General features: G+C 33.9%; 4 protein-coding genes across 5 annotated transcripts in view; 2 read left to right on the top strand and 2 right to left on the bottom strand.

Moving 5' to 3' along the window:
- The window catches only part of LOC108691178 (organic cation transporter 1-like), a 20065-nt gene extending 17325 nt beyond the window's left edge, over positions 1–2740 (top strand). Inside the window, exons 7-9 of one of the 2 annotated variants that reach the window (XM_018198835.1) lie at positions 280–411; positions 1170–1527; positions 1779–2740. In XM_018198835.1, coding sequence (XP_018054324.1) covers positions 280–411; positions 1170–1527; positions 1779–2043 — 755 coding nt within the window. In that variant the 3' untranslated portion in view covers positions 2044–2740. The remainder of the gene's footprint in view (positions 1–279; positions 412–1169; positions 1528–1778) is intronic. The other variant, XM_018198836.1, reaches the window with a different exon arrangement.
- A 488-nt stretch (positions 2741–3228) lies between these two features.
- On the top strand, positions 3229–4676 carry LOC108691181 (tubulin beta chain-like). Its single transcript, XM_018198838.1, has 2 exons — positions 3229–3887; positions 4066–4676. The coding sequence occupies exons 1-2, from the start codon at positions 3382–3384 to the stop codon at positions 4670–4672; spliced, it is 1113 nt and encodes a 370-aa protein (XP_018054327.1). The 5' UTR covers positions 3229–3381; the 3' UTR covers positions 4673–4676.
- Positions 4677–5897: 1221 nt separating this feature from the next.
- LOC108691180 (tubulin beta chain-like) lies at positions 5898–14441 on the bottom strand. Its single transcript, XM_018198837.1, has 4 exons — positions 14108–14441; positions 10065–10173; positions 7575–8148; positions 5898–7017 (listed from the first exon to the last, which is right to left on the bottom strand). Exons 1-4 carry the CDS (start codon positions 14162–14164, stop codon positions 6387–6389), a joined length of 1371 nt encoding a protein of 456 aa, XP_018054326.1. The 5' UTR covers positions 14165–14441; the 3' UTR covers positions 5898–6386.
- Positions 14442–19974: 5533 nt separating this feature from the next.
- The window catches only part of LOC108691186 (tubulin beta-1 chain), a 10863-nt gene continuing 5850 nt past the window's right edge, over positions 19975–24987 (bottom strand). The window contains exon 2 of the mRNA XM_018198847.1: positions 19975–21638. Coding sequence (XP_018054336.1) covers positions 20352–21638 — 1287 coding nt within the window. The 3' untranslated portion in view covers positions 19975–20351. The remainder of the gene's footprint in view (positions 21639–24987) is intronic.

Consider the following 24987-nt stretch of genomic DNA (forward strand, 5'->3'; position numbering starts at 1 on the left):
TCTCATACATATGCACGCAAGTCATACACCGAGCATACGGGACCTCCAATTTTAACACCGATTTCGAGCAGTAGTTTTTTAAGAGATTTTCTTGGCAATAGATACTCTTGGTTTGCCAGACCACCGAAGAGGAGCTACGAATACGTGAAAAATTCTTTGAATCTGCCTGTGATCGAACCCTGGGATCTCTGGCATAGCAGTCTCGTGTGCTATCTATTACATCACGCTCGTGCTCATTTTCGTATAATAATAATTTTATTTATCTTTTACATTTTATAGGAGGACTCGTGGAGATTCCATCGTACTTTATTACGTGGTACGCAATGGACAGATTAGGCAGGCGATGGGTATTGTGCGTGACTATGATGCTGGGTGGGCTCGCTTGCGTGTCCTGTATGTTCGTGCCCGAAGGTACTACTTCGTCTGATTTATGTCTGATTCTGAAATGTCTTTAAAAGAAATAATTTTATATGCATATCTGAACAATTTAAGAATTATTTTATATTTTATATATAAATTTAATTATTTATTTTGTCGTATTTTGTACATATTATATGTACGCGGATACGTGATGTCGGATATATTCCTAATGCCGACGAGAGAAAATGTACGATGATGACCATTTACCACGTTGCTCATCTTCACATTATTCGATTATCTTCGCGGGATAAAATTGAATAAAAGTATTAAACCGAATATATCGCACGCCTTTGCGTCATGGCGATCTCAACGTCATTACCTTATTGAATTCGTCATGATATTGTTACACACATCCAACGTGTGAGAGGCAATTACTGTTGCCGACGTCACAACGTTTATGAATAAACGTTCGACCTGCTTATGAATTAGTTATCGCACACATAGTTTCTCTCATCAAAAATCCACGATGTCCACTTAAATTTCAAATTTTTATTAAAAAGAAAGATAAGAAGAATATTTTGGAAGAGAAATAAAATACATAAAATAAAATCAAGACTTATGTCGGAATTCATAGTCCGTTCTTATTTCGAGATTATCTTAAATAATATCTTAAGATAAATACAGATATATGATTGGCTTATACTATCTTAAAATTCAACAGTGTTAAATGTAAGAACCGATTTTGAATATCGATCATAAAATTCCATCTACGAATATTTTTTTGTATACATGATCGGCCCTTGTCGCAGCAGATGCGGTCTGGGTGACAGTGAGTCTGGCGATGATCGGTAAATTCGGCATCGCTGCGTCCTTTGCTGTCTTCTACGTCTTCGTCGGCGAACTGCTGCCAACCGTACTAAGGTCTCAGGCGATGGGCATAGCTTCTTTCATCGCCGGCATCGGTCTTCTCACCTTCCCCTATATCGTTCATTTAGCAGTCTACTCTAGAGTCTTACCCCTAATCGTAATGGGATCATTGAGCGTCGCCGGCGCTATCACTTCCATATTTTTACCGGAGACGCTCAATATCCATCTGCCGCAGACGGTCGAGGAGGGTGAACTCTTCGGGGCTGATTTCAAACTGTGGTCCTGTCCGACGATACCAAAGTTAGTAATCTCACTGACGAAAGATTTAGCATATTGCAAGATGCAAAGTAGAATTTTATTTTTGAGAAAAATAACTTTTTTTGATAAACAATTTTTTGATAAATAATCGAATTTATGTTTTATAACAAGTTCCTCGATTTTATTTTTAAATCATTATTCTATTTTTTTTTAATTTTGAAATAATATTTAATGATTATTATCTTCATGTGTATGTTAACGAACTCGATATTAATATTTAATATTAATTTCAGGAAAGGTTCAAGCAAGTCCGAGTCCCTGCCGTTGGGGTACTTAGTGAACGGCGGACCGGGTAGTCGCTCGTCTACCTCGAAAGTCGCGTTGCAGGAAGGCGCGACTACGTCGCAGGGTGAGAAGCCAGCTGCCTTGCTGCCCTTGAAAGAAGAAGAGGCGAAGAACTTAAGCGCAAAAGCGGAGGAATTGTCGAATATCGAGGTCGTCGAGCTGAAGACGGCCAGCGTATTGGCGGATGTGTCCGCGTGCCGGAAGTCGCAATGAGACAGGACGAAATAATAGACAGTCTTATAATTAACTCTTTGCAACGTTGTATCATAATTATCAGTATAGACACGCATTGTATTTATTTTTCCATTTATTATAATGTACTTCCTTTGTAAAACCTGCCTGAGTTTGTCGACTAGCACGATTCGATCCCCATTTTTTTTTCTGTGCTGCTGAAGAGTACTTTCAACTTGTCGCGATGTGTGCGTGTACATTGCGTGTGATTGATACGCGTGTGAATCGAGGATTAATGTCCGGGATCTACTCTAGAATGTAATGCTATACTTTTTTATTGTTCAGTTAGACGTCGATTTTACATTTTGCCCTTGCGTTATAAAGAAAATCTTGTTGTGATTTCAGTTAGCTTAAATAAAATATCTATTGAGACGAATTGTGATGATCGTCTGAGAAACTTTGCGTGTCAATATTTCATGCTTGATTATTGAAAGCGAGAGGAAGAATATTGACTTTACCAATTATAATATTGTTTAAAAAATCAATACCATAACGAAATAACAAGTAGAAAGTATAGGGGCGCTATACAGATTCCTGAGTGCTCTCCAGGTATCATGTTATCCTTATTTAACGATAAAATAAAACAAGGATAAAATCATACCTGAGTAGCGGAGTTTTACCGTAGCATTTAGGTGAGAATATGAACATAGCTCATGTGGTTGGACAGTCACCAAGGAGAACTCAACAGTCATCTGTTTCTGTTTAAATGACATCTTAGGCAAGTCCGCGATCTCCCTTTTCATCTATCAATTTTAAGTACTAATTTCTAACACAATTAGGAAAATCATTATTGAATTCAAATTTCATAATAATTATTTTGTCTTAAAATTCTACAATACATAATACAAAATGCGTGAAATTGTTCACATTCAAGCCGGTCAATGCGGCAATCAAATTGGCGCTAAGGTTAGTTTTTATCTTTCGATAAAAAATATAAATTATGTATTATTAAATATATATTCAAAATTTTAAATATTTGAGAAAATTATATAATTTATATTTTAATTAAAAGAATAATTTTTAAAATAATTGATTAGAAATAGCACTTTTAGTTTATAAATATTCAACACTTTTATCATTATTTTCTTCGATTAATAATCCATGTTTATCTTTTCTATTGTATACATCATTTCTCAGAAATTAATTCTTAACCATTCATAGTTTTGGGAGGTGATTTCTGATGAACATGGCATCGATCCTACGGGCACCTATCACGGAGATTCGGATCTTCAGTTGGAACGGATCAACGTTTATTACAATGAAGCCTCCGGTCCAAAATATGTACCGCGTGCGATTTTGATAGATCTCGAACCCGGCACGATGGACTCTGTGCGTTCGGGGCCCTTCGGACAGATATTCCGACCAGACAACTTTGTATTTGGTCAGTCGGGAGCCGGCAACAACTGGGCCAAGGGTCATTACACCGAGGGTGCTGAATTGGTGGATTCGGTGCTCGATGTAGTGAGGAAGGAAGCCGAAAACTGTGACTGCTTGCAGGGATTTCAACTCACGCACTCCTTGGGCGGTGGTACCGGATCTGGAATGGGCACTCTGCTCATCTCGAAAATACGAGAAGAGTATCCAGATAGAATTATGAGCACCTTTTCTGTGGTACCATCTCCCAAAGTTTCCGATACTGTAGTGGAACCTTATAATGCTACATTGTCAGTTCATCAGCTGGTAGAGAATTGTGATCAAGCTTACTGTATCGACAACGAAGCACTCTATGACATCTGCTTTCGTACTTTGAAGCTGACTACTCCGACATATGGTGATTTGAATCATCTCGTATCAGCTACTATGTCCGGAGTGACAACCTGTCTAAGGTCTACAACACGAAAATAATTATTAAATTTGAACAAATTATTAATATAATAATAAAAATACTAATGAAGAAATATGATATCAATATATCAATATATAATTTTAATACATAATTATCAATAATACATAATTTTAATATGTAATTATTAATATATAATTGATTTTAAACGATTATTATAGATTTCCAGGTCAATTGAATGCCGATTTGAGAAAACTCGCGGTAAACATGGTGCCGTTTCCCCGTCTTCATTTCTTCATGCCAGGTTTCGCGCCCCTCACATCCCGAGGAAGCCAACAGTACCGAGCTCTCACGGTACCGGAGCTCACACAACAAATGTTCGACGCAAAGAACATGATGGCGGCTTGTGACCCACGTCATGGTCGTTATCTCACCGTAGCGGCCATTTTCCGCGGCAGGATGTCGATGAAGGAGGTAGACGAGCAGATGCTTAACATCCAAAATAAGAATAGCTTGTACTTCGTCGAGTGGATACCGAACAACGTGAAAACGGCGGTATGCGATATTCCGCCACGCGGCCTCAAGATGTCTGCTACTTTTATCGGCAATTCCACGGCTATTCAAGAACTGTTCAAAAGGATCTCCGAGCAGTTCACGGCAATGTTCAGGAGGAAGGCTTTCCTCCATTGGTACACTGGCGAAGGTATGGACGAACTGGAATTCAATGAAGCGGAGTCAAACATGAACGACCTAGTATCGGAGTATCAGCAATATCAAGACGCATTAGTAGAAGACTACGAAATGGATGAAGAAGAAATGGAAAAATAGAAGAATCGCAGAGGATCGCGTACTTGCAAAATTTTTTGAGAATTTTTAAATTTAATTCCTTTGTACTTGTAATTTTAATTTTTTTAGCGAATGTTTTACAATGTTTTATGTGTTGTTCGTATATATGAATTTTTAGAAGATGTTTTAATTATCTGTGTACTTACTTTAGTGAAGTTTATAAAAGACAATATTAGCAAAACTCTGAACTGTTCTTCAATTTAATATTCGCAGTGAATTCTCCTAAACACGCTATATTTTAATGTTTAGGAAACTTAGAAGAATTACGCTCTTTGTTATATAGATAAAATCCAATTATCTTTATCCAATAGTTTTTATCCAATTAATAACATCGTTTATAATTTCATATAAATACGTCTCTTAAATAAGATAAGTAAACGTTGGCGTTTAGATACGATTCTCGTTATCGAACTCGTTATCGTTCTTCTCTGACGGCCAACTGACATTGATGAAGCCAAGGCCTTGACAAAAATTGGCGATCGCGCATTATCTCATCGGTGCCCCGAGGGCAAACACTTTATTATTGCGTACAATAAAGGAGAACGCGTGTTATTGCGCGACAGTTTCTCACTGCTTCTACTATTTTCAAAGATAAAATGTCGATTAAGATATTTATTACATCATGTAATACATCAAAAATATAAGATTACATTTTATCCTGTATTTTTTAAATAATACAAAAACCATAAATGATGATAAGGAAATATACAGTATAATATTTTTTAAATTTTGATAAGATATAACTTTTTTCAGAATATAGACGACGAAATGTTGAGTATGCAGAATAATAGAAAATATTTGATTAGTTAGATTTCGAATAAATTATTATATATACAAAATAACACCACATAACTTATCATATACTTTGTTATCAAATCACAAGACTTATTTAATGGCTCAAAAAATTACAAATAAAATTTTCTTAAAACGAGTTGTTTTCACTGAAATATGAGTGAACATATGAAGATTTTATTGATCAATGTGTTGATCAATGTGTTGAGAAATCATTTAAGTTGCCTCATTGATGAATACTAACGTTCTCGAAAACGTGTTGTGATCTAATAAAGAAATGTGCTATTAGGATTGAATAAAATTGCTGTATATAAAATTGTAAAAAATCTAAAAATATAAGAAATTTAAGGATTTAAGGGGCAAATGTTTAGTGCTACAATATTGAGAGGAATTATGAAAAAAAGAATTCAAAAAGTTTTTTCCATTGCATTTTGACATTTCATTTTAATAGTAATTGTAAATATGATTGAAAATTTGATCTTTCAATGATTTTTATTACGTTCCAGTTCACGCCACATTTGTCCAAACGACATGAAAATTCTTATGATTGTCACTATAATAAAACTGAATATTACATAGGCGTATCATAGACATAACGCAAGATCAATATAGAAGAAGCTATTTTCTACATTCTAAATAATTATTTTTCATATTAATTTAATATTCGCTGCAGTTTGATTTGCTTTTGAATATTGAGCTTTTTATAAATATTTCGATATCACACAATTCATAAAAAAATCGCTCGCCTACATTATTCTGAGCGATTATAAAGCGCATATTGCATATAAAAATATCAAAAATTGGCTTCTCGTGAGCTTTATACGATCAGTTATGCGACTCCTACGATGATAAGACAGAGAAGCTGAAAAGAAATCTAATAAAAGGGAACATTGCGCTGCAACTTTCAGTTTTCCTGCTCGCAGGTTTCGAAGTCATCAGCGCACTCCTCCGTCTCGAAATCTTCCTCTGCCGTAGCTTCCTGGTACTGTTGGTACTCAGATACCAAATCATTCATATTAGATTCGGCCTCGGTGAATTCCATCTCGTCCATACCTTCGCCGGTGTACCAATGAAGGAAGGCCTTTCTTCTGAACATCGCTGTAAACTGTTCGGAAATTCTTTTGAATAATTCCTGTATAGCGGTAGTGTTGCCAATAAAGGTGGATGACATTTTCAGGCCCTTCGGGGGGATGTCGCACACGGCAGTCTTCACGTTGTTCGGTATCCACTCGACGAAGTACGAGCTATTTTTATTCTGCACGCTGAGCATCTGTTCGTCGACCTCCTTCATCGACATTCTACCGCGAAATACAGCCGCCACGGTAAGATATCGACCGTGGCGTGGATCGCAGGCCGCCATCATGTTCTTTGCATCGAACATTTGCTGTGTGAGTTCTGGTACGGAGAGCGCGGAATATTGCTGCATGGACCTGGATGTTAGAGGCGCGAAGCCCGGCATAAAGAAGTGCAAACGTGGGAAGGGAACCATGTTCACCGCGAGCTTCCGGAGATCAGCATTCAGTTGGCCAGGAAACCTGAAAAAATCAATATATATAATAAATTATGCAACATAAAAATTTTATTATTAGCCAATTTATGTTATTTTTTCACAGAAAATTATTAACTTAATTAATATAATATATAAATAAAAGAGCAAAAAAGTCACACGCTATTAATTAATATATTATTTAAAATGAGAAAGGAGCATGTACATTGCTATATTCCTTTATCTACTTTATGTATAATTAGAAGATAATTTTTAAAAATTCTGTTTTTTTATATAGTTCGTATAATAGAGATTCTCTTTTCTCTTTACTACTATTTATTAATTCCTATGATAAAAACTGACGTTCAAGATATTGAAGTTAATACGTCAAGTTCTTATATACTAAATTCTTGGAGTGATAGTTCATTTTTTTGAAATGAAATTTACTTTAAAAAGTGTAGAAAATATACTATCGAAACTACGGTGCTGCAGAGAATAAGAACTCAGTTATAAGTTCATACATTTGAAACATCAGCACGAACTAGTTTGTATAAATTGAATGCAGATAAACGAAGTTCTTATATTGCCATGGATTTGTATACACACCTAAGACAAGTGGTTACTCCAGACATAGTGAGCGAAACTAAGTGATTGAGATCGCCGTAACTCGGATTGGAAACCTTCAAAGTGCGGAAGCAAATGTCGTACAGGGCTTCATTATCGATACAATAAGTTTCGTCGGTGTTCTCCACCAACTGATGCACCGACAAGGTTGCGTTGTAGGGTTCCACGACAGTATCAGATACTTTGGGTGACGGCATCACCGAATAAGTGTTCATAATTCGATCGGGATACTCCTCACGAATTTTTGAGATCAGCAAGGTTCCCATGCCGGATCCAGTACCACCTCCTAGTGAATGGGTGAGTTGGAAGCCCTGAAGGCAGTCGCAGTTCTCGCATTCCTTTCGTACTACATCGAGGACCATATCCACCAATTCGGCGCCCTCGGTATAATGACCCTTCGCCCAATTGTTTCCTGCACCGGATTGTCCAAACACGAAATTGTCCGGTCTAAAGAGTTTTCCGTAAGCACCGGAACGAACGGCGTCCATCGTTCCCGGTTCTAAGTCCAAAAGAATTGCACGCGGTACATATTTCCCTCCGTTCGTGGATGTCGCGACTGTAATGAAAAATCACCAGGTAATATATTTATATGTATATATTTATTCATTTAGATATTTTGGAAATTCAAGAAATAATAGGCATAGCCGAGTAAGAAGCAGGGAAACTAGGACTTTTACACAAAGCACAACACATAAATTAAATATGTGTGATTTTTGTGATTTATATGCTATTATTTATTTGTAATTAATTAAAAATAATGATACAAAATATAAAACAAGATAATTCATATCATATCTCTCCCCTTCCCTTCCCCGGTTCAAGAGTCAATTCTAATTTGGTTCCCCTTCTTGGAACAAAACCTCTTGGCTACGCCCATGTGAGAAATATCTAAAGATATTTAAAAGAAGGACGACTTATATAAAAAATTTTTTACCATTATATATATACAGAAATTAATTTCTGTAATTAGAGATCTTATTAATCTAATATTTCCATATTAAATGTAACTTTTTATTAATTAACGTCAAAAAAATGAATATCAACATAATGATAGATATTCAATAATTGTAATATAAGATTCCAAGGCATCCATATTAAATCGATCATTATTCTATCGAAAACTCGTGCCGACCATAATGATCGACGGAAATGCGTACATCAATAGATGTCTGTATCGTTTATAAATGAGTAACTATTGTCAGGATAATATAGAGATTTGCGTTTTATCAATTGCGAGGTTAGCAACATAATATAAAATAATTTTAATTTTAAACATAAATAATCTTGATTAATGACAATTACTAATAAGATATTAATAATTAGAAAGCGTTAACTTTCAACATTGTTACGAGAATATTTGATTGAAAAGCATAATAGTTATAAAAATGTAAATTAAAACAGTAAAAAAGAAAGATGAAAATCGTGTAAAAACTCATTTAAATTCCTAAAAAAGAACCTTTCAAAAACTGTACGTCAAGAGTATAAAAAAAAAGGGTATTGAATATTACGTTCTTTCTAATAAAAAAAAATGAATATGAAATAGTTTTAAAAATGTAAATTAAAATAATAAAAAGGAAAAATGAAAATGAAAGAATTCATTAAAAAATAGGTTTTTACAACGTGCACTTGGACTCTATTTCCAACAATAAATTAGTCGCGACAACGGATGCATGGTGCGTATTTTACTCGTTTGTTAATTAAACTGTTTCTACTCTGGAGCACGTTGTATTCTCGGAAATAATCCTGTTTTCTCAACAAACGAATGCATGAGAAATTCTGAAATCATGTTGCAATTGTAACTTACAATCTTAAGTCCAACCACATAAGATGGCTATTTTCAGCATAAAATGCGTGTCTCAACGCTCCTTGTCTTAAATGCAAGACACGCGATCTTCTATCTTTCTCGTTATTGCTATTTTAGACGCGAGGACAAAATCCCCCGAAGAGATTTCTATTAGAAAGATTCTACGCGTTTTATCTCTTTATATTTTCAAATTATATAAAGATTGTATGTCAAAATTTATTTTCTACCAATTTATTAAACATCAGAATATCGTTAGAATTATTTAATAATGTGTTTATTAAATATAATCAGGATATGTTCATAAAATATTAAATAGCATTACAAGTTTAAATAAAATAAAATAATTACAAATGTCTACTTTTTATCCCTTTTGATATTTTTTGATATTTTTTTAGATCTTTTGATATACATTTTCTTCCACTAAGATATCAAATGCATCAAGTAAGTCTAACTTCTAATTATTATATATTATATATTTATTAATTTAACATGAATTAATTTATTAAAAATATTTGTTAGAAATAATTGAAGAAATATTTTTCTAGTGCAGTACGTAATAATTGTTCCACGCGAAAAATAACCAATTAAATTTAAAAACAAGTTAAATTATTTGGAATTAAAGAGCATAGAGAAGAAAGCATAATATAATATTTACAATATGTCCTTACCAGACGCTTCATTATAGTATACAGAGATTCGTTCGAGCTGTAGATCGCTGTCACCGTGATAAATGCCTGACTGGTCGATGCCGTGCTCTTCAGAAATAACTTCCCAGAACTACAAATGTGATTAATTAACATTAATACTATACAAGCCAACTGTTCAAACAATCTACTTATTTTTAAGCATATGTATCTAGTAATCAGAAAGTAATAGACATAAAAATAGCAGACATCTCCTTAACGTTTTCTAAACATAACTGTGATAGGTTTATTTTACTACACTTTTCCTACGAGCCACTTGATGTGCCAAATGAAGGGCGACTTCCCTCCGGAGCATGCACCCCAAACTCCAGTCGTGGCGACAAGGATAACACGCGCACATCCAAAAATAGAGATGTACAGAATTAAACGCGGCCTGTGCCCCCTGGCTCATGTCCACCCTCCCGTTAAACATTTTCTCCTCTCTCCATTTGTCTTGTCTTTTATCTTTTACTATTTTCTCCTCCTATTATTAGCAAGCCGGTGTGCCGGTCGCCATGGCCGTTGCCTCGGCGAAATGGGCCTCTCTCTGATTATTCTAAATGCATCCTTACGTGCATCACGTACGTGACGCCCATTATCACATGTAGATACAAAATAGGAACTAACAATAAGTTGCTATTTCTCATACGGAGACAGTTTGATTTAGAATAGAATTTTTCGAGAGTTTATATTTTATAAATTAATATATACTTTATAAGAATATATTAACACATAGATGCATTTTATATAAAGAAAACTTAGATTTAATGACTTTAAATAAAGATACTTAAGAAAATTGATGCTTCGCATCGCACAGATAAATTAAGTAAAATGCGAAACTGTATTATTAACTGATTCATTGATCGATTCTTTATTAGATTATATCTTGGATTTCTACTGGTATTTTGACTATTCGACAAATATTATCGTTTATTCTAGATTATGACTGATTATCCTACAGGAATTTCGGTTTTGTTTCCTACAATCGTCTTTCGAGCGGAAAACAATGATGTGAAATTGACAATAAATCTACAACGACGTGAAGACAGATGATCCTTTTCAAGAAAGATAATTTCATTTGAGCGCTTCACTTTCTGGATCGACAAAAATGATTGCGAAAATTGAATTATTATAATCAACAAATTGCGATGAAAAACTAACATTTCTCGCGTCTTTTTTGTCAGTCATTTATTAATTAGTGGACACGTTTTTTGTATCAATTTAGTATATTATTGATATTTTTAAACTAAATTTTGATCTGTACTATAATATGTTTATAAAAAAAAATTCTGACTCATTATATGCTCCGTATTCTGGGTCATAATATGATGTACGTCATCACTCAATGAGTAATACACTGTGCACGAAATACCAAGAAAAATCTTAACTTATAACAAAGTTACATGGGAATTTGATAAGAATATTATTTGTCAAAGATAAATCTGGATAAAGTAGAAAGTTGACTTTTGTTGAACGAAACGTTCTAGAATGTTTAAAAGTATTTGTACATTTCAAAGTAATTTTTATATACTTTATTATACATATTTCAGTTAATTCAAATTGCTCGCAAAATTATATTGTTAATATAATATTCATTAAAATAAAAATGTGGGTAAAGAATATTTTAAAATAATTATTAGCATAGAGATAATATTATAAATATACAATAAATTAAGAGTGCTTGATTTAGAAAAGAGATAAAAACAAACATAATTAAATGTTTCGAGTGTTTCACGCTTACGATCAATGAAACTAGAGAATTTGAAATGCTTCGCGATAATATTATCTTCGCATAATGTGTTCAATAACATCTTATTCAGAAGCAACCAGCATTAAATTAGAATCAATTAATTTCAGCTATAATTCGGCAACAATTAATTTCTGCTAATTCCTATCTATGATTTCGCGATAATTATCTAATTTATTTTGCCAAACAAAACCGGAAGCTATTTTATGATTGTATTATAAATAACTTTTTATTTGACTAATTATTGTAACTTTTTATTTTAAGGTAAAATGATTTATTTAATTTTTTTATATAAGTAATTTAATTATATGAAAAATAATTGATTTATTACTAATTATACGTGGAAAATGAATTTTGAGTGTATTTCTATGTCCACTTATTTTCACGCCAATGGACAGTGGACGCGGTTGCAGAATCTTAAGTGCTCTCTAAGTATAAGCGATCGTCATTTCCTGCCATCGTGTGCCGGCGCGATTAAAACTTGGATCACTTCACGCACTCTGTCGCGAAATGAAAGAGGGTACCAATATCAGGATGAATGTGGTTATTTAAATTCCATTCGTTGCGCGCCGTCTTATCTTCAATTCGATTACAGCCGCGATCGAACGATACCATTGAGTAAGATTGCTTTTTTTTATGGGGCGATATAACATTCATGTTCTCGCCAATTATTGCTCAATCTTTATCGAGTTTATTAATTTTATCGAGAAAGATAAAGAGCAAGAATTTACAAAAATCGCTTGTAGCAATATTTTCTGTTTCAATATTTTCAAATTATTAAAAAAGAATGCTTAAAAATTATTAAAGAATGTAATTATCTTTCTGTTACTAAAATAATATAATTTGTTCAAAAATATTTAGTTTAAATGGGACAATATTCTTTGAAAATTGAAAGGAGAAACGGTAGAAAAAATTGATAGGTATTTTCCAGTTTTCTGTTAGTTCAAATATAAGTGATGGAAGTCTAACAATAAGTCTAAAGAGCTTTTCCGGAAACTACGAGAGTGCTTCGAGCGAACTCCGATCGATACCCCGAAGACGATGAGTCATAACACTTGACTTGTTCGCGGTTTAATTGATAGTCGTCTGTTGTTTTTATGCGATATAAACCGGATTTACAGTTAATTTCCGGACATCGCGAAGAGATAAATTATTCTTATGTTATTGACACTATAGCGCTTCACACACGTTCTGTTGAATAAATCACTTTTCTATTCACGCTTTTAGAGTTTGATACTGATTAACTGTTCGCACCTTATTGTGCTGAATTTAATTACTGTATCAAAAACTCGATTATGAATTTATAATTATTTCATCAATTCATTCGTTATAAAATTGTAATATTAAACTATTTAATTATTGATATTAATTTTTTTATTTCGATAATCCATTTTTATAAAACACTTTTCTAAAACGGTTCCTTTTATTAAAGTCAAAAATAGGAAAAATAATTTATATATAAATTATATATAATATAATTATATATAAATTTATATATAATATTTGTTACAGAATTCATTATTTCCAAAAATCGCTTGATATGTATAGAAATAATAAAAACACAGGAACATGAAACGCAGGGTGCTTTGCGTAACTTTATAAATTCGAATCTTGTAATAATAACATAGACGTTATGACTTTCCTATTAGATCATCTTCAATATTTAAAATTAAAATTAAAATTAACGTCAAATTTAACAAATATTAGGTGTAAAAAGAAATCCATTATTTTTCCATTCAATTTCATGCAAAAATAATGGATTTCTTTTTACTACACCTAATATATGACTACAATACATAATTATCGCTTACATATCGTGTATAATGTTTAATATTTAAAATACATGAGATTTGTTAAATGAATTAATAAAATAAAAATCTCTTTTTTTCTCTTCTTTGATGGTCTGCTAAGGAAAAATTGACTCCATTAAAATACATTCAAATATTTCAACTAATGTCAAATTAAACAAATACGTGATTGTATCACTTACATATCACACTAGCATGTACAAAAATATTTGATATTTAAAAAACATGAGGTTTATTAAATTAATAATCAAATAAAAATCTCTTCTTTGATAGTCGGTTAATAGGAAAAATTAACTTCATTAAAAAATATATCCAAGTATTCCAATATGCTTTATGAAAATTCTTTTCATACATTTGAAAATGTATAGAGATTAAAAAGACATTTTATTCCAATATGCTTTATGAAAATTCTTTTCATACATTTGAAAATGTATAGAGATTAAAAAGACATTTTTCTAGAGTTATCGACCTACCTTCGCACCGATCTGGTTGCCGCATTGTCCAGCCTGTAGATGCACGATTTCCCTCATCCTGCTTTTCTTTCAAAAAAACGATACGCTATGAAAGGAAACAGCTGATTTCGTCTCCTGGACTTGTCGAAATGCCTTTATCCTGCCGTGGGTCGATCCGTGGAATCCGTGCGTGCGCGTTCGACGTGTCGAAACGAAGTGCGGTGTGTATGCGGCCGAGTGCAACCGAACCGAGGAATGCAGCCAGCCGTCGCGAGTCGAGTCTGAGAATGAACAACGAGCGGTACTCGTGACGAGGGAAACGTTCGTGTCGGCGTTCTGAGTTCCACTCTTCCGAGGCGAAGTTACACTCGACGATGAGATTGAGCCTCGAAGGAGCGGGGAGGAATTCGTCGTTGTGACGGAGAAAAAAGGGGAAAAAGAAAAGAGAAAGAACGGACGTATCCGTAGTGCGAAAAGGAGGGATAAACGAGGGAGGGAGGTTGTGCTTCTTACATCGCGAAGGGGTACATCCCCCCGAAAAGGGACGCGTGCGAACAAATCTGTAGCCCTCGAATACCATTTCCAGTTCGGTTTGTCTCTTCTCGCCGAATGCATTTCGCAGTTCTTCTGATCATTCAAGCGAATAGTCGTTTTTCTTTTTATTGGCAGCATTCTTCAGCATTTTCAAACTGCGAAATTAAGTCTTCGAATAATAATGCGGTATTAATCACCATTGCAAATTAATTCCCGGAAGCTGCAAGCTAATTATGACTTGCGTGCAAAATATTGTTCAATGCGTCACGACGCGCGACGGTACGATTATTTTTTATATCGGATTACCTTGAGCTCATTCACCGGAACCATAACAGGAGGACTCTTTTTTTTTTGGAAAGTACTTCCTCCTAGTTGAATGCAGGCGAAGGTATCACGTTTAACGGAAGCGTTTCGGTCACATGAATTCTAGGGCAATACACATGCGGGTTTGTTAGTATCTATAATTATCACGCATGCAAACGTCAAGATGTAATAAATAAAATATAAGATTAGCATAGTTTAATTATATTAATTTTACAGTTTAATCACTTAATCGGACCTCTTTAGATAATTGTGTGTACAGCTAGCTAAATTAAAATCATTCAATTGTTAGCATACATTAATTTCAATTATTTCGCAACTTAACATTTTTTTTACATGCGTCTTGTTGTAAATTTCGTGCATTTTCTACAAATATAATACAATAATTAATAGAATTATTTAAATGGAAATTTGTAAATAACATTTGACATTCTTTCACATGAGACAGTCTGATGAGAAAGAATGCGTACTTAAATCGTAATGGCTAATCATTTCAAATTACAACATATAATTGACTGTAACGCACAGAACGGATCCATTTTCTCTGCCGCGTATCGCAAGTTTTAAAGCAGGATGTCGCTCTTAAAAAGATTCTAAAAGTACACGGACGGAGCAAAATGTTGGGGATTTTATCTCGTTGAGTCACTCTTTAAAGCGGCCCTCTCCGCTTTCCACCGTCCTCGTCGAAGACGGTGATAATCGAGAGAGTCGCGTTCCATCTCCAGCTGCGTGCCGAGCACTTTCGCGATCTTTCCCCGACGTTCGTGAGACGCCTCCGTCTATTATTGTAACGTCTGTCCCCAGCTCCCGTTAACATCCACGTCGTCGCGACGACGTACATGATTATTCGTGTGATATTCAGAAGAGAGAAAAAAGCGAAGCAATTGCAATGGCTTTTATTAAACAATAAATGAATCTTGCGACTAGATTATTATATTTTTCACGTAAACGCAATAATCTGCTCCTACGTGAATACACAATGGCTGCGTTCCAGCAGAAAAAGCAACTTTAATATAATTGGCCTTGGATTTACATAAAGCAATTATATTAAAGAATTTTACAACAGTTGCAAAATTGCATTTTCTGATAAATGTAATCAATGTAAATTACATAGATTATAATATGTTTCACATGTCATTTATGTAAATAATCTATAGATTATCGAAGATAGATTTATTATTCTTTATCGTTATTTAGATTCTTTATCGTTGCACTGAACTGCATTAAACTTCTGTTCTCACTTATATATGTTTTATTTATTAATATTAAAGTCAAATATATTAACAATAACCATACAATCTAATTACTTCTTTTTATATTGTATTATCCAATTTAAAACACATATTTTACATTACTTGTATTGTCTACGTAAAAAGATTCGTGTAATTTAATGTAAACAACACATAAATATTTCATATAAACATAATCTTGAAATATGTGGCATAATCCAATTTACGGCCGATTCTCTATCACATACAAATTAGGAACTAATCTACAATGTGCTTTTTGCTTTCTATTTCTCTTTACATTTATTTTTTTTCTTTTTATCTTCTATCTTGTTTCTTTGTTTTTTGTCGCCTGAGACAAAAGATAAATTTCAAAAGAGACAAATATGACAAAAAAATACTTTCGATAAAAGGGTCACGAAGAAAGAAAAAATGTATAAAAAAGCAAAAAAACAAAAAACGAAGAACATATAGATTGATCTTAAAACTAAATAAACTGCGAGACAATCTTTACATTTGCGCGTACACGTGCATTAGTTTCCGACATTTTTAAGAGATCACTTTTTTAAAGGATGACTTTTTAAGGAATACTTCAAAGATTAAGAGGATCGAAGATTAAACCTGCATTTATCTAAAATATTTCTATTTAGAAGTTTCCTTGATGGAACAATTTTTTACAAACAACATTTCTAGATGAAATTTAATTAACTTTCGAGAAAAGAGCATGCAAGAGTCGGTATTTGGTACAGTAGAGACAGGAAATGATGCTTACCTCTCATTTCTTAATGAGCTAGGCACGTACGAAGCGTACTTCGTCATTGCGTGCGACGCCTGGCGATGGATCGAATTTGTAAGACGAGACGATCAACATACAGCGAGACATGCGATGAGTCACGTTGTCTTCATTAAAGTCGATGTCTGCGTTTTATCAAACAACTAAAATCAAATTCGATAACCTTTTCATATAAAATCTGGTGAAATTTATGAGAATTCTAGTGGAGATAATCGAAGTTCTAATTGATACAATATTTCTGGTAAAATCTACTAGAATTCGCATTTTTACCAGAATAATTATATTCTAGTTATCCAGAAAATTCTAGTTATCCAGAAAATTCTAGTTATCCAGAAAATTCTGATTCATTTTTTTTGTACTAGAATTACTATTTAATTCGATCAGTCCATTTATCTCTGCATATATCAATTATAATAACATAGCAAAATCTGGCTAGCTAATTCAAGAATAATTCTAAGACATTTCATTACAAAAATCCTGGTTTTTCCAAAATGTATTTATCGATTAATTTTCATTATTTAAGTAATTTTTATCGCATAATATTGTGCTTTGTATTCAAATTAGGACACTTTGTGTGACGAATAAATTAAAACGCTAACAATATTATTTATAAATGCTTTATAAATAATATTAAACCGTCATATCAATAATATTATACCGTCAGGATAAACGATTTTTCTATTACGTTCTATTTTAGACATTAAATTAAAAAAATTTTCTATTGACAACTTATTTCATCTTTAAGGAAAGACTTATATACTCAAATACAATTTTTTAAATTATTTCTTTCTTTAATTATCTGATTTTTTTAGAAAGAATAAATTCCAGGCTAGTCCTGAAATTTCAGGGATTTTCTAGAAATTTTCCATAATACATTAAATTTTATAGTATAATTCTAGAATCTAAGGATATTCAAGAACTGCTGAACATCATGAATATATTCTGATATAATATATTCTGATATGAATATATTTTAATAAAATTTATTTTAAAACATTATAAGAAATATAATAAGATAATATAATATTATAAGAAATATAATAATGTTAGAAATAATAAAAGGATCAAAAACGCGTAAGATTGAAATATACAAATAAAATAATTTATTTAATAAATAATGTATTGAAAAAATTTAGAATTATATTATAGATAATGAGAAAAACAAAAATATAAAATAATATATAATTTTAATTCATATTAAGCAATTATTTATATAAATATATATCTATGTTTTATTAAAATATAATTATAAATTTTAAGTTCCCCTTTGTTGCAGAGCGCAAGTGAAAAATCACGAGACAATCATAAAATGAACTGATCATAAAATGATGGGATTAATTTGAAGGAACCGAAGATCGTGGGAGAATGTCACGCAGGCTACGGAGGCGGTGGTCAATTGTGCAAAATTAAAGGAACGAGATAAGGCAGGCAATAATCTTAGTAGGGGTGATAGGGGGCGCAACCGGAAGTGCAGGGTCGCAACGCGGTCGCGGTTATTTCCGACTTGAGCACAGCTTGAGTCGAGTTTCTCGCATGCCGACCGACCGTCGCGGAGGAAAATTTAACAATGTGTTTCAACTTCCCGTGCATTCGGTCCGTGGAACACGTATCAATCTCAGCATGAGGCCGAAACGCGCTGATTCCGTCGGCTTAACTGTATCTCTATTAATCCGTTAGCTCTACACGAGCTAAAGCGATGTGCTGCTCGACATTCTTTCATTACCGCAGTATGAATGCAAATTTAAGCATTTTGCGTTCTGTAAAATAAAATTATTAGAATATTTCACGATTGCTAAAAGTGTATTGCACATAATTTATTGAACTTTGTGAAGTATAAGATATGCATATATTTTACACAAATTAATTTTACAAGCCATAATTAAATCGTTATTTCCTGACAATGATCATTGTTCAGAAAGCAATAAAATATATAAATTACTCTTCTTTTGTATCCTCAAAAATAATTATCGCATCTCAAAATTAACAAACAGTAAATAAGTACGTCTAATAAGCATCTGTAACTTCTGTCGGTAAGACGTGGTCGTACTTTCCACTTGCTGATAATTAAGTAATTACGCAGTTTAAATTATATGTAATGTTTAAAAATTATAAAATCATGTCGCTTAATTGATAAAAATATAGATGTCTCTAGGATACAAAGATAAATTAGCAAGGGCTATGGTATATAAAAGAAACTGAAGAGAGTACTGGCGTCGTTTATAGTCTGTAATACCGACGAAACATGTATTTTCTATTTTCTTCTTTTTTTTCCTTTATGCAGAATAAAAATCCTTTTTTATTCTTTAGAATAGAAGAATGCAAAAAGCTGTAGGAAATTATAAACATCGTTTTCTGTACTTGTATGAAAAATAAAAAAATATAAATTAATTTCCTGTTACTATGTAGATTATACTTTATTATACTTCATATAATAAAAACAATTCTAAATGTACATCTAAATAAAAAATAGTTTCCTCACATTTGAATAATGCATAAAAGAATATGAGACCTTCAAATTATGATTTTGAAGCTTATAAGAGAAGCAAAGCCCGTCAATTTTTCAATATTTTACTTAATGTTTTATTATTTGATGTGCATGTTTTAAAACAAATGCCAATTCTGTGCCATTTTTAATGATAGAAAATACACAATTTTGTGAACAAACAATTTAATAAATGTTGAGTCAAACTCAAATATTACATTTTATTTTCGTCAACCTAAATTTCAAGTCTTTCTTATAATTACAACGCTTGTATATTTATTTAAAACTGAATTTTTTTGTAATAGTATATTATTTCGTAAATTATTTAACTTTTATATATTAGATTAACTGAATATCTAATCAATACTCTCAACGTATATTTCATGAATTTTTATTCACATCTATTTAATCATAATATAAAACTGCGTATGTATGACAACAGACGAATATAAATATATACGAAGTCTCCGAAAATACAAAACTCAATATACTAGGATCTTAATAATCAGGGATTATTGCGAGTGACGACAGATTCATATGATAATAATTTATTCAAATATGTAGCGTCCGCTTAGAGCGGTAGTACAGTGGATGATGGTAGGGGCGCGCGAAAATTAGTAATCGAGAAAGTAATGAATCTTGTAGAATGATACATTTAAAAATAAAGAATCATTCTTCGAATTATCACACTAAGTGCGATATCGACGGGGAGCAACAAAAAAGCGCGCGCGCGCTCCGCAAAAGATCGAAACAAAAGTCCATAAAAAAGATACAAAAGGAGAGATAACGAGTTAAGAAGCATGGGTGAAGGGTGTATTGCGTTATCGCTCGGTCGAGAAAGAGATAGAGAGAGAGAGAGAATAGGTAGAGAGGGCGATAGAATGTCGCTTCCGCCGCGAAATATTTATTTTAATTTTCGTCGACTTCGGCTTCCTGCTCCTCATCGAATTCTGCGTCTTCGTCTGCGGTAGCTTCCTGGTACTGCTGGTACTCGGACACCAAGTCGTTCATGTTAGATTCGGCTTCAGTGAATTCCATCTCATCCATACCCTCGCCAGTATACCAGTGAAGGAAAGCCTTCCTCCTGAACATAGCAGTGAACTGTTCGGAGATGCGCTTGAACAGTTCCTGGATGGCGGTGGAATTGCCAATGAACGTGGCGGACATCTTAAGACCGCGCGGCGGAATATCGCACACAGCGGTCTTTACATTGTTCGGTATCCATTCGACGAAGTACGAGCTATTCTTGTTCTGAATGTTGAGCATCTGCTCGTCGACCTCCTTCATCGACATTCTACCGCGGAAGATGGCAGCGACTGTGAGGTACCTGCCGTGCCTGGGATCGCACGCCGCCATCATATTCTTGGCATCAAACATTTGTTGGGTGAGTTCCGGTACAGAGAGAGCTCTGTATTGTTGACTACCGCGAGATGTGAGAGGTGCAAATCCGGGCATGAAGAAGTGAAGACGAGGGAAGGGCACCATGTTTACGGCAAGTTTCCTAAGATCGGCATTTAATTGACCGGGGAACCTCAGACAGGTCGTAACACCGGACATCGTGAGGGAGACGAGATGATTTAGGTCACCATACGTTGGTGTAGATAGTTTCAGGGTGCGGAAGCAAATATCGTAAAGGGCCTCGTTGTCGATACAGTAAGTCTCATCGGTGTTCTCGACAAGTTGATGTACAGAAAGAGTGGCGTTATACGGCTCGACGACTGTGTCGGACACCTTGGGCGACGGCACAACGGAATACGTGTTCATGATTCTGTCGGGGTATTCCTCACGAATTTTGGAAATAAGCAGGGTACCCATACCGGAGCCGGTACCACCGCCCAAAGAGTGCGTAAGCTGGAATCCCTGCAAGCAGTCGCAGCTCTCGGCCTCTTTTCTTACAACATCGAGGACAGAATCCACCAACTCGGCGCCTTCGGTGTAATGACCTTTGGCCCAGTTATTACCAGCGCCGCTCTGACCGAATACAAAGTTGTCCGGTCTGAAGATCTGGCCAAATGGTCCCGAACGTACGGAATCCATAGTGCCGGGTTCCAGATCGACGAGGATGGCACGCGGTACGTATTTACCGCCAGACGCCTCATTGTAATAGACGTTAATTCTTTCCAACTGGAGATCAGAGTCACCGTGGTAGGTGCCAGTCGGGTCAATGCCATGCTCGTCACTTATGATTTCCCAAAACTGTAACACACAAAAATCACCTCGTAAGAATATTTCCATTAAAAAAAGGAGTTTTATATCTTAATATATTAAGTTTTATTTTAATAAATTATATATTAAATTATTAAAAAGATTATCATGAGAAGGAAATAAGAATGTGTTGCGTATTTCAAGCAAGTGTTGTCTATACCGGAACGAATCGGCTGCCACAAAAATTAGATACGCCTTTTGAATCACGCATCATCCACGCGTAGGAAGGAAGTTTCGCCCACGGGCTTTCTCCCCGCAATTATTCTCGTATCCGTTTTCCAGCCTTTCATTGTACTGAGCGCAAACGGAGCTGACGTTCAACGACCTCGCGCGTGGCGAATAGCTCGCGTGTAATTAATCATAATATCCCAAGGCTTCTACGAATTGAATTACGTTTCTCTTTTTTTCCCCTTTTGCATGTTTTCAGTGCAAGCCTACTTCTCGATGGTGTAACCGAATCGCCCGAGCGATAATCGAGACTAATTATCGTAAACGCGGTTACGCTCCTGTCTCGGAGCGACCAGTCGATCGGCCCATCGAAGCGCATCGCAATGTAACGAGTACAACGATGCTTCAGCGATGGACTGTTGCCACGTAATCTCCCGGAAGCGCTTGTTTCACTATGGTAATCATAATCGGTGCTCCAAACTAAAATGTCAAATCGTTCTAAACTTTCAATTTAGCAAAGATATAGCATAATTTTCAAATTGTATACTTATGCACCCATTATATGAGCAATAGCATGAATAGATCGCGAAAAAATTTGCTGAGAAGTATCATAATTTAATGCAGGTACACATAATTAATATTAATGAATCAAATTAATTTCTGATTAACCTGTATACAAAAAAGATAGTTTGAAAAATCTCCCCCTCTCTCATAAGTCAGAATATGACTGGGCGTGTCTGATGTAATCTTATTTGCAAACAAAAGGGGAAGTTAAATAAAATCTGCGGTCCATGCTGCATCTCTATTCCATCTTAGAAACGCGGTTCAAAGACCCACGGCGTACTATTTCTGGAGATCAACGTGCAAGAGATGCGTGTGTATTTTCAAGTACAAAGGCATGCAAGTAGGTAGAACAGTTAAGTGGACGTAATTAATCGTCCTCAATCATCTTATCGTGATCCAGAATATCGCGCGACTTTACGTCAGAGTGTGGCAAGGTACCAAATTATACGTTACTCGGCAAATTATTAGTCTCCTGACATTTCACAACTAAGACGTTTCACTGCGGAAATCCGCTGTCTTCAATTTGTTCGTGGTACCAATTTTATGGTAAATTCGCAAAACAAAAACGATTCCACTGACCATGTACTTGTAACTATCCATTAATTATGAAATGAAAACCATAATTAAAAAAATATCTTGTCATAATTATGTTTGAAAACAAAACCAATTTAGTTTCTATTTCTCATATTTCCTCAGTATCTACTCCATTAAAAAATTATATACAGTCAATAATTACAAGCAGATAAAATCGAAGGTAAATAAAAATACTACAGATAATTTTATTTCCACAATGTTGCAATTTTCACCAAATCAAATGTTATTTTGATGGAATCGTTTTCCGTTTGGTAAAAAGCTCCATCGTTGAATAATCTGATGAAATGAAGTCCATATACAACCTACGTGAAAGTCATTAAGCAAAAACCTGATCCGCCTACCGTTCAGTACATACATCCCACATGAAGACGATGAGTGCATTAAGCAGTGACCATATATGATCATCGTTCGAAAGCTAAGATCACCCAACCCTATCTGTCCCCACCCTACCATCTCCACCTTCTTGTCCAGCCTGGTCGCAATGTACATATTACAGTCAGATATGAGTCATCAATGTCACCGCTATATATAGAGATGATTGTAGAACGACAGTACGATCAGCAATGATCGCCCGGTTATGCACTGCAATGATATGTTTTTGTCCATTTATGTTTTCAATTTGTTCCATTTTTCTCGAATCAATTCTCGCGCTTAGAACTCATAATCTTCGCATCACCGACAGCTGGCGACAGACGTAGGCTATCATTGCTAAACCGGAAACAGCGTAAAAGATCGTACCGTTATTCTAAATGCATACATGCCACGCGCACGATGCTGCATTACGGATTGCATAACCACCGAGCGGATACGTGATGCAGCAATTGGTCCACGAGCGATCCCGAGGGTCTCACTGACTTTAATGAATTGTCGCTTATGGTAGATGGATGAGAGATGTAGAAGAGGAAGAATTAATTCGACAACAGCTGTCTATTTAGACTGTATAGGAATGTGATATGTACACCGAACAATTTTGCTAAAATATCTCAAAATTTAACTAAAAATTTGAAATAAATTCTATTGGATTACAAAAATAATTATGTAAGAAATTCAAGCATGATGAATAATGCTGTAAAAAATTATGTTCTAATTTGAGAGTCCTACTATAATTAGCCCTTATAAATTTGATAAACCAACAAAATTATTTTTAGATCTAAATTTTAAGGTATTTCAACATAAACGTTCTTATATACATCAAAGTGTTAATTCAATAAATATATACACTATAATACACTATAATAGATTGACTAGTAAGTATATATTATGAAAGTTAATATTTCGACTATAATATGTATGTGTATATGTATATATATATATATATATAGTCTTTATTATAATTCTATATATATATATATATAGTCATAAAGTGTTTATTTTAGTAAATGTATACACTGACTACAGCAGACTTATATATAGTTACAACTATATATAATATTAACTATATAATCGAAATTAAAAAAATGCTAAAAATAAAACAAGATCTTTAGAGAAGACTAATTATCTGTTCTAATAACCACTGTTTTTTGCAAACACTCAGCAAGTTTAAGGTTGGAAAATGTTATTTTGATTTCAAATATTATACCGATAAATGCCTTAAAATGCGATAAGGAAATCTGATTAATAAGAAATAAATAATATTAGAGAGAGTACTCCTATTTCTCGTTATGAACTGATTCTATCAGTTGGTCTTAACGGCACGAAGTACGTGTATTATAGGAATATATTATACTACACTGAATAATAAAATATTCTTTTTTGAAATAAACTTTGAAATAAACAGAGAAAACGAATTCCATCACGGATCCTAATTCATTTAATTTATGCGAATTGTTATGCGCATGTGGAAATATACTAATAATTAGATTACGCACCTCGTTTAAATGTAGATTTGGAGTATATTTTCTTTGTAATTAAGGTAATATAAAAATTATTAAATGAGAACATAAAACTAGCTCGCATTGACTAATACGTAACTTACTCATAAATACTTTATAATGAATCATCTCTCTCTTATAAC

Source organism: Atta colombica, unplaced genomic scaffold, assembly GCF_001594045.1.
Source record: "Atta colombica isolate Treedump-2 unplaced genomic scaffold, Acol1.0 scaffold41, whole genome shotgun sequence".
Taxonomy (NCBI): Eukaryota; Metazoa; Arthropoda; class Insecta; order Hymenoptera; family Formicidae; genus Atta; species Atta colombica.

Excerpts from the sequence above, each read along its gene's own strand:
- LOC108691181 (XM_018198838.1), top strand. The coding sequence starts at position 3,382 with ATGGACTCTGTGCGTTCGGGGCCCTTCGGACAGATATTCCGACCAGAC. Across the intron at positions 3,888-4,065 it reads GGAGTGACAACCTGTCTAAG|ATTTCCAGGTCAATTGAATG; the intron begins GTCTACAACACG and ends CGATTATTATAG.
- LOC108691180 (XM_018198837.1), bottom strand. The coding sequence starts at position 14,164 with ATGAGGGAAATCGTGCATCTACAGGCTGGACAATGCGGCAACCAGATC. Across the intron at positions 8,149-10,064 it reads ATACTATAATGAAGCGTCTG|TCGCGACATCCACGAACGGA; the intron begins GTAAGGACATAT and ends TTTTCATTACAG. Across the intron at positions 7,018-7,574 it reads GGAGTAACCACTTGTCTTAG|GTTTCCTGGCCAACTGAATG; the intron begins GTGTGTATACAA and ends TGATTTTTTCAG.